The 13,395-nt window shown below is 36.6% G+C and overlaps 2 protein-coding genes across 2 annotated transcripts; both read right to left on the bottom strand.

Moving 5' to 3' along the window:
- Nucleotides 1–2,237: 2,237 nt before the first annotated feature.
- Nucleotides 2,238–4,618, bottom strand: LOC116197530 (auxin efflux carrier component 2-like). The gene is made up of 5 exons (XM_031527702.1): nucleotides 3,487–4,618; nucleotides 3,026–3,370; nucleotides 2,713–2,870; nucleotides 2,530–2,606; nucleotides 2,238–2,412 (listed from the first exon to the last, which is right to left on the bottom strand). Exons 1-5 carry the CDS (start codon nucleotides 4,571–4,573, stop codon nucleotides 2,346–2,348), a joined length of 1,734 nt encoding a protein of 577 aa, XP_031383562.1. The 5' UTR covers nucleotides 4,574–4,618; the 3' UTR covers nucleotides 2,238–2,345.
- Nucleotides 4,619–8,991: 4,373 nt separating this feature from the next.
- Nucleotides 8,992–12,693, bottom strand: LOC116201606 (isopentenyl-diphosphate Delta-isomerase I-like). Its single transcript, XM_031532890.1, has 6 exons — nucleotides 12,408–12,693; nucleotides 11,749–11,804; nucleotides 11,349–11,440; nucleotides 9,967–10,069; nucleotides 9,719–9,856; nucleotides 8,992–9,572 (listed from the first exon to the last, which is right to left on the bottom strand). The coding sequence occupies exons 1-6, from the start codon at nucleotides 12,647–12,649 to the stop codon at nucleotides 9,322–9,324; spliced, it is 882 nt and encodes a 293-aa protein (XP_031388750.1). The 5' UTR covers nucleotides 12,650–12,693; the 3' UTR covers nucleotides 8,992–9,321.
- Nucleotides 12,694–13,395: the final 702 nt, after the last annotated feature.

Raw genomic sequence — 13,395 nt, 5'->3', positions numbered from 1 at the left:
CCGATCTCGCTGCAAATTCACTAATTCCTTATTTTAATAACCATATTCTATTATATTTTTAAAACGAGCTACTCGGGTCATATCCTAATATGTAGGTTCCAATCAGTTTCGGATATACCCAATATTCATGCACATCTTTACTATTTATTTTGATGATGTGGAGCCTCCTAATAACTTGTTATAATAAGAACTTATTCCACTAAGAGGAGAATTTGATAATATCTACGTCTAGTAGACAACTTGTTACAATGACAAACTAGGCAAGAGGACATGCGTTACCCGGACTCACATTAACAAATTATGCGTTCTCTTTTCCAGTCGGGGTTCTTTGGCTGTCTATTTGTCAGTAAGGGCTAGGTGCTTTGCTGTTTGCTGATGTTTATGGCCTCCATTCCTCGTTTTTGCATTTATTTATTTATTTTTACTTAGGTCTTCGGTTCGGTCCCTTCAATTATCAAAAAATATCTATATAGATATGTCATTTGTTTAAAAACTCCTAATGGGATGTTCTCATTGACCGACTCTTTGTGTGGTCAAAAGTTTACATAACTCTCATCATAAAGAATATTATTTCTTTTAAATTTATTATCATCATCATCTATATTATTACTCCCACAAAAAATTATATCATTTCTTTTAAAATTATTATTGTTATTATTATTATTATTATCGTAAAAAAATTTTGTTGTTGTAGTTGTTGTTGAGGACAAAATAGCAATAATATTAATGAGATAAAAATAACAACGACTGGTAAATAATAATAATAATAATAACTTTCATTAAATTCACTAATTTTACCAATTCACCAAATCTATCTATATATAATATATAATTGCTGGGGAGACTATGATTGCATGCCATTTGTCCAAAAAATTTTCATTCACCGTCTCTTTGTATGCATAAAAGCTTCCATAACTCCCACCATAAAAAATGTTATTTCTTATAAAATTATTATCATCATCATCATTAACCTTGTTGTTATAATTGCACTAATATTAATGGGATAATAATAATAGCTTCCATAACTCCCACCATAAAGAATGTTATTTCTTATAAAATTATTATCATCATAATCTTTATTATTACTCCAATAAAAATTATATTATTTCTTTTAAAATTATTATTATTATTATTATTATTATGGGTTTTTACCTAAAATGGCCCATGGTTTACCCGTTTTGTTAAATCTATCCTATGTTTTTTTTGCCAAATATATCACATGGTTTACTTTTTGCATTAAATCTATCATAGCGTTATCTTTTCCGTCAACATCTAACGGCCGTGCTGATGTGGCACGTGGAGAGATAGTGGACCACACTTGCCACGTGGGCGCCACGTCAGCAAGACTATTAGATGTTGACGGAAAAGATAATGCCGGAATAGATTTGATGCAAAAAGTAAACCATGTGATAGATTTGACAAAAAAAAAGCATATGATAGATTTGACAAAATGGATAAACCATGGGCCATTTTAGGTAAATATCCATTTTAGATTCAATGGCTCTTCCATTGGTAATCCAGGGACATCTGGTGCTGGTGGACTTATTCGAGATTTGTATGGCCACTGGTTAGTTGGTTATGTGCAAAACATTGGCATTGCGACAGCAGTAGTGCCTGAACTGTGGGGGATCAAAACCGGGTTAGAGTTAGCGTAGGCACATGGCTATGGAACTATCATTGCAGAGGTCGACTAATTGATTGTTCAATATTTGTTGCTGGTTCTTGGCTCATGCAATCCTAGTATTCAAAGCCTGGTCAATTCGGTAAGACATCTTGTCGCAAAGGAGTGGCAAGTCCAGCTTTCATATATTTTCAAGGAAGGCAATTTGTGAGCCTACTGATTGGCACGCAAATCTTTGGACCTTTCTTGGTGGCATTCATTACTTCAATTCATCTCTGGAAGGCATTCATTATCTTCTTCCATTGCCCGATTTTGTGTAATTTAATTTAACTTTTGGGATCCGGCCTATTATCATCAAAAAATAAAAATCAAAAGTTATCAATAATTACACGACAACATATTATAAATGTGTTTCATGTAATTCCAGTACTAGAGTCAATTGGTCTTTCTCTCCATGTGATATGGCCATATAATTCTTTATATGATTTTTTGAGTGTTATCGATGCTGACATAAGTCAAATTTTCGATGTGGATCATGTAATATACATTTTTTTAAGGCGAAACCCGCTCAAATTTGTAGAAGGGTCTCCATCTATTTATGGACAACTGACTACAATCTCTTTTCTATTTAACTTGCCGCAGGCAACATTTCTAGCTACAATTAAAGATCAACTTTTATTTGATTCACTCTGCTAAATGTCATTTCCATCTTCTATATACTATGCTAGAGCTCAAGGAGGACATGATAGATTATTGTAACGGGCAACGCAGCGATCATTCCAAAGATCACCCTGAAACAAAGAAAGAAATTACGATTAGATTAGAAGATGCGATTAATCGACGATAAATTCTGATATATAGTTGGCAATAAGAGGAACATAAAGAAAAATGTGTCTTTATGCGCTTACGAGGTACTCATTATGTCGGGATGGAGGTCGTATTCCTTGGCGAATACGAAGGGGACCAAACCTAATGGAAGAGCAGCCTGCACTAGATTGATATTTCATCATCATTGAATTAATTTTTTTTATTAACCTAATCGAGAAATAAATCTAATAAGGATCTGATTAATTAGCTTCTTTAATATTAACCTGGATAATAGAGACGCGGAGAAGTTTCCCACGAATGCCGATGGCGGCGGAGGTAATGGCCATCACTGCCGGTCCGAGCAAGAACTTCACCGCCATTGACAGCACCGCCGTTAATTTCCCAGATGCAATGATCTTTGGCTGCAATGCCGTGAATAAACCTACACATGTAAATGATAAAGTTGTTGATCAGGATTCAAAAATGTATAGAAACATCGGTCTGGCACGAGACCGATCACGCGATCATATGCCACTGGTGCTGCGAAAAATGTGTGGTAATTAATTATATATTTTTTGGGAGGTTCAGATTACGTACCAAGACTGAACACAGCCATGCCGAGGCCCGTGTCCGAGATTATGGTTATGCATCCCTTGACGATTTTAGGCATTTTCACATGGAATTTGTTGGAGACGAGGGACCAGATTACACCAAGGATACTGGCGTAGGTGTTAGGGTTCCGGATGAGCTTCCTCCATACCATAAGGAGGATAAGCTTCATCATGACAATCATCGGTGGCATTTCTTGCTTGATCGGTGGTTGTAACCTAGCCTCTCCTCCGCCTTCCCCGTCTTCTCCTCCATCGATTACTTTCCGAGATCCTCTCACACTCCCCTCATAATTTGATCTTTCCTCCCACTTCTCGATCAAGTAGTTTCGTCCTACCAAAATATATATCTCGACCTAGTTATTCGAGTAATTGAATTGTTGTTGGATAGAAATTCATGCTAGTTTAATCGGTGATCAACATTCAACGACCAAATTTAATTAGTGTTACCTTTCGACCCAAATTCTTCCAGACGTTGAAGATCGAAATCAGAGGAAGAATGGCTCCTGACGAAGTTGTCACAGCCGCCAAATGAACCATTAACCGTAGGATGCACCAGTAACGGCCTAGGCTCGTGAGCAGCCAAGGCATTGGAGGAGGTCCCCGGATGTCCGATTGCCCCACCGGCCCCACTGATATAAGGCGGCACCTCCGTCTCATGCTTCCTAACCGATCCTCCAGCTAGTCCTTGAGTGCCGCTCCATAAAAACATTGGATTTATAGGCACCCCGCTCACCGGCTCTCTGCCTGCATAGTGGAAGCTCGAGATTGATCCCACTGGAGAAGATTGTACTGAGTAGATCTCGACCCCACTGAGATTTGACGCTCGCGTGGTGTCGCTCCTGATTGAAGATAACCGAAACGAGTTGTTGTTTGAGGAAGCAAATGGAGACCGCCTCACCCGGACATGAAACCTGCCATCAACGTCCCTCTCAGCATCCGTCTCCAGGGGTTCAATGCCACTAAGGGAGATGACGTCCGAGTCAACTCTGATCGAGGTAATCTCACCGACAGAGCCAGGGAAACGCTCGTTGATGAGAATTTTGGCTGCCCGGTACTCGAACAGGAGCAGAAGGAGGTTATACCAGATGACGCTCTGAAAGACGATCACCTGGACCATGAGAATGCCGGCAGGCTTGCCATACATTGCTTCGAGGAGGGGGATGCCGATGATGAGTGTGTTTGGGAGGGAGGACAGGGAGAAGAGGGTGATGGACCACTCGGGGCCGAAGCGTCCTCCTCCGATGGGCTTGGCCGAGACAATCATGGACCATACTCCAAGGGCAAGGAGGATGACTACCTTCTGGAGGGTGTCGGCAGCGATGAATTTGTAGTTGATCTCATAGAGGTTTGAGCTAGCGATGAAATTAAAGCCGAGGACTGGGACAGCGAACGTGGCCACATAGCGGTTGATCCCAGCACACTGCATTGGCGTGAACACTCCCCACCACTGAACCGACCCGTAGGCAAGGAACATGGCCATGTACAGCGGGACCAGCGCCGAGAGCACCTCGTACACATTCTTGCCTGAGATCATATCGATCTTCGTCTCATGCACACGCACTGATCTTCCTAATGTTCTGTCAATTCATAGGGGACTGTCAAAGTTGTATTTCTTGTTAAGGTGCATGTGGTCTAAATATATACGTCACTTTATTTTATATATATATATATATCTATTACGCGATTCCGTGGAATCTGATATTTGCAGGCGGCTTATATAATAGAGACATATGTCCTATTTATCTACTAATTATACCTTCTATTTATCTTCTTTTTTTTTTTGTAAATTCAAATTCAAAGTATCATCTAAATTTTTCTTTAAAAAATGGACTTACCATCTGTAATACGTGAAGTGATTTCCTTCCATGCATCCCATATACTCTTTGTCGCCTTCCATTTTCTCCATAAACATATTGAATTTTTGAGAGGTGAGCAAGTTGATATTTTTGAAATTAATGGCAGCAATAATCTGTAAAAATTTGAAATAAAAATGAACTAATGTCTATCTTCAGTGTTATACAAAGCCTTCCATCACGATTTATTTGAACTGTTCATCAAGGATCGAATATCGCTTACAATGTATTGAATAATATTCTGCTGAGTGCATTTGATTGTTTTATGTGCTCAGTTATGCATGATCCATTAGAGCGCTTACGAATATATATTTGCATGTACATGATGAGAAACCTTCTAGAGTTGAACCACGTGCGTACAAGTAAACGATGTATTATATATAACTCAAAAGTTTAAATGATGAATTGTGAATCCATATTTTCTAAATAAATTTCCGATATATTCAAAGACAATATATATATATATATATATATCAAGTTTTTTAGAGGAGAAAATACTCGATAATTAACATAGCTAGCAGCTAAATTCGAGGAGGCAAGAACGTAATGAATAGCTCAGAGTACGTTGTCTCCTCATGGGGTTGCCAAATCTGCAATTTTCGAGAATCAAAATGGTCCCTTGTCCCCCTTCTTTCACGAACACGAAGCTGAGTCATTTGTGGGGTTAATTCTTGAATGAATGTCATGAAATAGTAAGACAGATGGAACTTCACTTCCATGCAGAAACGAAATGACGCCTTGGATTGCGGTCAAGGTAGGTCGACATTTGATCGAAAATTAGAAGTCTCCATTGTTAATTTGAATGAAGCGACCTCGTGGTCTGATCAGAAAAGGAAATAATATGTTGAGTCACATAATCACATTCCATTTGAGTGTCAACTCTCTCTCTCTTCCCACCTTTCATCAGCGCTTATGTTTTTTCATAGGATCAGCACGATCATACTATTACGGCAATTGGCAATATGAACAAAAGGAAGATTTGTTAATTTTAGAAAATGGAAAGAAAGGCAATTAAAGGAAATCTGACATCGATTTTTTTTTTGGTAGGGTAAATAATCTAACATAGATTTTAGGGAAAGAGAAAAAAACCTCTCTTCTCTCCGACCAGATGTCGCGTTGCATGGTATCTATTAATTGTTGGCATTAATGACCAAATCTAATTATGAATCATGATTTTGCAAATTACATTAAAGAATCTGAAATTACAACTTACCGAAAAGAGAGAAAAAGAGAAAAATCTAACTAGGACAAATTAATAAGGAAGGTCCATGTCCTATATGGATTCAAAAGAGAGAAGAAGAAGAGAAAAATTACAATTTACCGAAAAGAGAGAAGAAGAGAAAAATCTAACTAGGACAAATTAATAAGGAAGGTCCATGTCCTATATGGATTCAAAAGATACGAGAAGTTCTACGAATGAGAACTAATCGAATATGAAAAATGTAAAATTTTGGTATTTGGTCAACATTGGAATCTTTGTTGTCAATGTGCATACTATTTATTATGGACGTGCAAGTCCGAGAATCCTATTTTTTTCACGATACTTAGATCATACCCTGTAAAGAGACAATTTTTAAGATTTTAGAATCGGACATTACCTTATTGAGTCTTGAAACCGGAACCTACCCATAATCTATATTATACCACAGATTCCGAATAGCATGTTAGACTTGTAATTTTTTTTTATCTTACTAAATAAAATCGAAAATGTTACATTCATAATCACGCAAACAAGGAAAATAAGATATACCACAGGTAGGCTGAAAAGGGGTGAAGTAGGAAGGCTGAAAGATTCCGTCTTTCCGGATCTGCGAAAGCCCGATCAACAAAAAGACAATGAAAATGAATCAAATTTCCGGTCTCGCTATAAATTCACCAATTCCTTATTTTAATAACCAGATTCTATCATATTTTTAAAACGAGTTACTCGAGTCATATCCTAACATGTAGGTTCCAATTAGTTTCGGGTATACCCAATATTCTTGCACATCTTTACTATTTATTTTGATGATTTGGAGCCTCCTAGATAACTTGTTATAATAAGAACTTATCCCACTAAGAGGAGAATTTGATAATATCTACGTCTAGTAGACAACTTGTTACAATGACAAACTAGGCAAGAGGACATGCGTTACCCGGACTCACATTAACAAATTATGCGTTCTCTTTTCCAGTCGGGGTTCTTTGGCTGTCTATTTGTCAGTAAGGGCTAGGTGCTTTGCTGTTTGCTGATGTTTATGGCCTCCATTCCTCGTTTTTGCATTTATTTATTTATTTTTACTTAAGGTTTCGGTTCGGTCCCTTCAATTATCAAAAAATATCTATATAGATATGTCATTTGTTTAAAAACTCCTAATGGGATGTTCTCATTTGACCGATTCTTTGTGTGGCACAAAAGTTTACATAACTCCCATCATAAAAAATATTATTTCTTTTAAAATTATTATCATCATCATCTATATTATTACTCCCACAAAAAATTATATCATTTCTTTTAAAATTATTGTTGTCATTATTATTATTATCATAAAAAATTTTGTTGTTGTAGTTGTTGTTGAGGACAAAATAGCAATAATATTAATGAGATAAAAATAGCAACGACAGGTAAATAATAATAACTTTCATTAAATTCACTAATTTTACCAATTCCCCAAATCTATCTATATATAATATATAATTGCTAGGGAGATTATGATTGCATGCTATTTGTCCAAAAAATTTTCATTCACCGTCTCTTTGTATGCATAAAAGCTTCCATAACTCCCACCAATTATTATTTCTTATAAAATTATTATCATCATCATCTTTATTATTGCTCCAATAAAAAATACATTATTTCTTTTAAAATTAAAATCATCATGATCGTCGTTGTCGTCGTCGTCATCATCATCATTATTATTATTATTATTATTATTATCAAAATCATCATCATCATCATTAACCTTGCTGTTATAATTGTACTAATATTAATGGGATAATAATAATAGCTTCCATAACTCCCACCATAAAGAATGTTATTTCTTATAAAATTATTATCATCATCATCTTTATTATTACTCCAATAAAAATTAAATTATTTCTTTTAAAATTAAAATTATCATCATCATCATCATCATTATTATTATTATCATCATCAAAATCATCATCATCATCATTAACCTTGTTGTTATAATTGTACTAATATTAATGGGATAATAATAATAGCTTCCATAACTCCCCCCATAAAGAATGTTATTTCTTATAAAATTATAATCATCATCATCTTTATTATTACTCCAATAAAAATTATATTATTTCTTTTTAAATTATTATTGTTATTATTATTATTATTAATAAAATCATCATCATCATCATCATCATCATTAACCTTGTTGTTATAATTGTACTAATATTAATGGGATAATAATAATAGCGACAAAAAATAATAATAATAACTTTCACCAAATTCACTAATTTTTCCAATTCACCAAATGGGATCATTGTCGGGACAAGAACAATAATAACAAAATTATTTGTTCACCAAATCATGAATTTTTTCTATTTACAATATTCAAATTCAAAATCTCACTTAAGGGGAACATATGTCGAACCACTTGAACCAACTTATGTTGGTCACATTTTTCACCAAATAAATAATTGTTAGGGAGAAAAATAATAATAATTATTATTATTATTATGAACAAAAAAAATTTCACAACTTTCACCAAATGGAAAAATTGCTAAGAAGAAAAATAATAATCATTGTTATTATATATATAAAAAATTTTCACAAGGATAATTGACGAGGGGGAAAAAAATAATAATAAATCACACACTGCATGAGATAAAAGAGTAAACTCTACACTCATAAATTAATTAATTGTTTTTTATGATCGAGTTAAATAAAAATATACTTTTTTCTTGATAAATAATAATTCCGTGCAACGCATTGGTGTAATAGCTAGTTTCATTTAACAACCAATAAGATAGAAAATATAAGCTTTGCTCAGCTCCAAACCTTCTACTTCATAGTTGTTTCACCCAAATTGTCCTTTCAACTAAAAGTCCAGAAACAGATAAAGCATTCATAAATGATAATGATTGGAACAGTCAATATTCATATGAAGAACATACCACTAAATCATGATTCTTTCATTGCTTGTCCCACTTACTGAACCTTATCCTTTCGCCATCCATACCGGGTAAATTACAGGACAGGTACAACCAGTAACAATACAATGAAAGAAGGTGAAGCTCTGAGAGTTGCAGATAGTCATTATTAAGAAGGTGAAACTGTGATCTTAGCCGAGATATTGCAGCCAATACAATTACAAAGCTTTTTAAAGAACGACACTATGATATTGTTTCTTGAACATCTTTCTGTCCAAAGATTATTAGGATCGACGCAGCACTAGGCAGATGACAGGTCATTTGTATAATTGATGTTCTCTTAAAGCTTGTGAATGGTTTTCATGTCGGCAGCCTCCTTGAGAGTGCCTTTCTCGAAGTGATCCCACCATTTGAACAAGAAGTTGTCGACAACCAGCCTGAACCAGGGCGACAGCTTCAGACCTTCCTCACCTGCATCGGCTTTCCTCAACAGCTCTTTCATTTCCTCCCGGTTCACGTACTTCACATCAGCGACTTCATCAGGGTTCGGGTGAACACTGACATTTCGGACAATGAAGAGTAGGTAGTCGACTAGTGAATGAAGGAAAGTAAAAGTTAGTCTCCAGGCATAATTCGGAACAAACAAGGTTCACATTTTTTATTGAAATTCAGATAATCAAACTATGTGGATTTTACTGGTGAAAAATAAAATAGTTACGCGAAGTAAGAATTATTACGTTCATGCTCTCCCCATTTGCCATCAGAAGGCGCCTTGTAGAGCATACGGCCCAGCGGCGTAAATTGATCTACAGGCAAATCCTCAGCTGGAATACCCAACTCGTCTAAAAGCTTCCTTTGAGCAGCATTCCTTACACCTGGCAAGCACGCGGAGAGTTTTGTGAAGCAGTTCAGAGCAGAGCTTTGTTGTTATGGTAAGATAAATAAGAAAAAGCAACAATATACTTTCAAAAATCAGAATAATTACCAAGGCAATCCTCCTCAATCAGCTCAGATTCCCTGTATAATGGGTGGCTGCAGCAGGTATTTGTCCAAACGAGAGGGAATGTTACCTTTGTAGCAGAGCGTTGCTGTCCACAAGAGAACACAAGTCATGCCAACATAAGATCGGAGCTCAACAACTAGCAGGAACAATAAGGCTGAAAATAAGAGGCTACAACTGAACTTGATGGTCAGCTATTGATTCTGAAAATTCTTTGCCACATACCACCAACCACATGAATAATCAACCATCCTCTTCCAATTTATTACTTATAAGGAAAAAGTAATTTACTGCAGTACAAAAAGTAGTCTCATGCAATCCCTTTCCGTGCATTTCATCACGTATATCCGTTCCCGGAGTCTTAAATTATTCAGCATCCTAACTTTCAAATAATAGTGGAGCATCCCTCTATGCCTCTCACATACCACCAAACACAGGAACGAACTACCATCCTCTTCCAACTTATTACTAGTAAGAAAAAAGTAAATCTCATGTCTTCCGTTCTGTGCACTTTATTACACATGTCTGCCCCCGGAGTCTTTAATTACATTGGTGGTCCAAAAAGTTTCACTAATGTATTAAGTTGGTTCAAGATATTTTTTTTGCTACTTGATGGTACAAAATGTTTCAAAAGTGTAACATGATAGTACAGACCGTTATCTCACCATTGACACCGTCAAATGAAGCTGACGTGGCCGAAACGTGGCCGACACGTGACTCTTATATGTTTTTAGGAGTTGATGGAACGTTACATGATGGTTCAAACTCTTTTGGAATTGTCACTTAATGGTCCAAAATGTTTTACAGATATAACATAATGGTACAAAATATTTCTTTAATTAACTTAAAGGTCCACCCATGTCAATGGCGAGATGACGACGTCAATGACGAGATAACAGTTTGTACTATCATGTTACAACTTTGAAACATTTTGTACCATCAAGTAGCAAAAAAAATTTTTTGAACCAACTTGATACATTAATGAAACTTTTTGAACCACCAATGTAATTACCCCTTAACTAGTCAGCATCCTATAGAACTTTCAAAATAGTGGATCATCCCTCTATGCCGCTAGAAAGTCAAAATATGTAAAAGTAACTCATTTTCTTTCATTAGAAGATAGGAACAGAAGCAATCCCTCACAGAGGATCACTTTATTTGAACAGCTTCCAAATTTACTGGTCTATTTGACTTTTTTTTGGCTAAAAATTTTCTTGCATACTTAGCTGAAACAAATCGTGATGACTTGTGCATGAAGATATTATGATGCAGCAGGTCAGAGATAATTAACCAGCCATATATCATGAGCATTACTAAATTAATGTCCACAGTTCAAGCAAAATTCTGGATGCATCTGAATTACACACCTGAAGGAGCAATTCATACTTCGAGTTAAACAGAAAAACACTGAAAGCTCGGTGCAGCATATTCCCCGATAGAATCTTTTCCCACAGGTGACCTGCAAAAATAATCATGAAATAAAATCAGAAATGAGAATGCCCAGAGTAACAAACTATTGATCAAGAGCGTACAGCAGGGGAAGAAAGGGTACATGTATTTTAGTAATGAAATAGAAGAGAGAGCGTACAGCAGGGGAAGAAAGGGTACATGTATTTTAGTAATGAAATAGAAGAGATTCACTATGTTGATCAAGCTAAATCATGCCAGAGACCATATTAGGCATTTCAAATCCACTGTTTAATAATAGTAAATGAGTATATCGGATACAAAGGAAAAAAACTAGGAGAGAAGCATGAGATTTCTTACAATTGTACTTTGACTCGTGACCGACGACTCGATCGCTTTCATCAACCAAGATGCACCTGCAAGAATTCAGAACAAATGAATATAATACGTACTGCAACTTAACATAGAAAAATGTTGGTCTTTCAAGCTTATATTTTACAACCTCGCAATCAAAATTCAGGAAAAAAAAATTAACGCGAGATCAACAGTAGGCACGAATTCGCGTTCAAAATAAGCTGAAATAAGCATATACATGCCCGACGACGTGAGCGCTGACATATCAAACCAGAAGTATCAGAGATAACTAAAAATGAAATCCGAATATGTTACTCGGTTTCGGGTCCCCGACAACTCTGTCTTTTCTTTTTAACAAACGAATGATCTTCTAGACACGAAGAAAAGCAATCAAGCAATTCATTACAGCTCTTCGCGACCTGTTTCTCTCACGCTAGTTGTTCAGGAGCTGGATCTGTTATTATCACAGAGGAACAGTTGCAGTTCTCCATGAATCTCAGCTAACAAAACCATCCAGTTTCAACCATTCGCCCCAGGAAAAGCAAAGAACGAATCTTTTTCCACAAAACCAGAATTTTCAGTATCTTCGGGAATGACCCGGCAGCGCAGAGATCAGAGATCAGGTGAACGGAGCAGAATGGCGGTATAAGGAGAGAAGGACGTACTCGTCCTCGAACATGAGGCGCCTCTGGACATCGTCCATTCCAGCATCGGGTGCGTCCCCCATGGAGGCTGCTGATTTGGAGGAGGCGATCGCGCGAGCAAACAGGAATGGCCTCCTCTTGGGAGAGAGGGGGAAGGAGATCGGGGGTGCTGCGAGGAGAGGGCGGGATGGGGATGGGGATGGCGATGCGGAGCGGAGGGCGGAGAGCGAGGGGATTTTAAAATGGACAGAGGTCAGAGACATGGAGGGGAATCCGCCATTGTTGAATTGGGGAGTAAAAACATTAACACCTTTTGTTTAATGGCAGTATTTTATAAGTGGACGTGGGCCGAAATTAATTTTCTTTTTTCGGTAGGTGGACCGAAATTATTAATTAGATGTCATTTTCACCATTTTAAATTTACACACAATAATAAATCTCTCCAACGTGACTCATACCTTATTATATCAGAAATCACAAGTATATGTCCATAAATTGTTCTTATCCGTTTTTGCCATCAAGCACATTCATTGATTTGTTGAGCAAAATAAAATATAGATAAATTGTTCGTAGAGACTGAAATTTCTTTTTTTCCCCCCCTTTTTTTTGGCAAGTTAGTTGGACTAGGGATTGAAATTCTTTAACGATATTATATTGCCGTAAAAGTGTGAGATAGCAGCAGATGTTGTGGTATCTGAGCTTCTTATGGAAGAATTCTTCAGTTATCTACCTCATTTCTTGGGGTAATTAATCTAATGATCTTGCATGTGATGCGCCTTGGTTATAATGTTAGACCAGAGAGTTAACTTCAAGCAGCCACAACATTTGTAAATGTTGGTTCATCGGTCAACATCGAGGGATAGGGACTCCGAATAAGAGATGCGAAACTACTTTACGAAGACTGTGGCTAGCGCGGTCTTTATCCCCAATTCAAGGGTGGGGTGCTTGCTCGAGATTCACATAAACAAGTGTACGATAATGCCGTTCTAAATGAGCCACATTAGTCACG

This window comes from Punica granatum, chromosome 1 (assembly GCF_007655135.1).
Source record: "Punica granatum isolate Tunisia-2019 chromosome 1, ASM765513v2, whole genome shotgun sequence".
In the NCBI taxonomy this organism is placed as follows: domain Eukaryota; kingdom Viridiplantae; phylum Streptophyta; class Magnoliopsida; order Myrtales; family Lythraceae; genus Punica; species Punica granatum.
This window is presented reverse-complemented; position numbering and strand designations above follow the sequence as displayed.

Coding starts and splice junctions, on each gene's coding strand:
- LOC116197530 (XM_031527702.1), bottom strand. CDS start 4,573: ATGATCTCAGGCAAGAATGTGTACGAGGTGCTCTCGGCGCTGGTCCCG. Junction 3,371..3,486: donor GGAAGAATTTGGGTCGAAAG/GTAACACTAATT, acceptor ATATTTTGGTAG/GACGAAACTACTTGATCGAG. Junction 2,413..2,529: donor CCCGACATAATGAGTACCTC/GTAAGCGCATAA, acceptor TCTTTGTTTCAG/GGTGATCTTTGGAATGATCG.
- LOC116201606 (XM_031532890.1), bottom strand. CDS start 12,649: ATGTCTCTGACCTCTGTCCATTTTAAAATCCCCTCGCTCTCCGCCCTC. Junction 11,441..11,748: donor TCACGAGTCAAAGTACAATT/GTAAGAAATCTC, acceptor TTATTTTTGCAG/GTCACCTGTGGGAAAAGATT. Junction 10,070..11,348: donor AGTATGAATTGCTCCTTCAG/GTGTGTAATTCA, acceptor TCTTGTGGACAG/CAACGCTCTGCTACAAAGGT.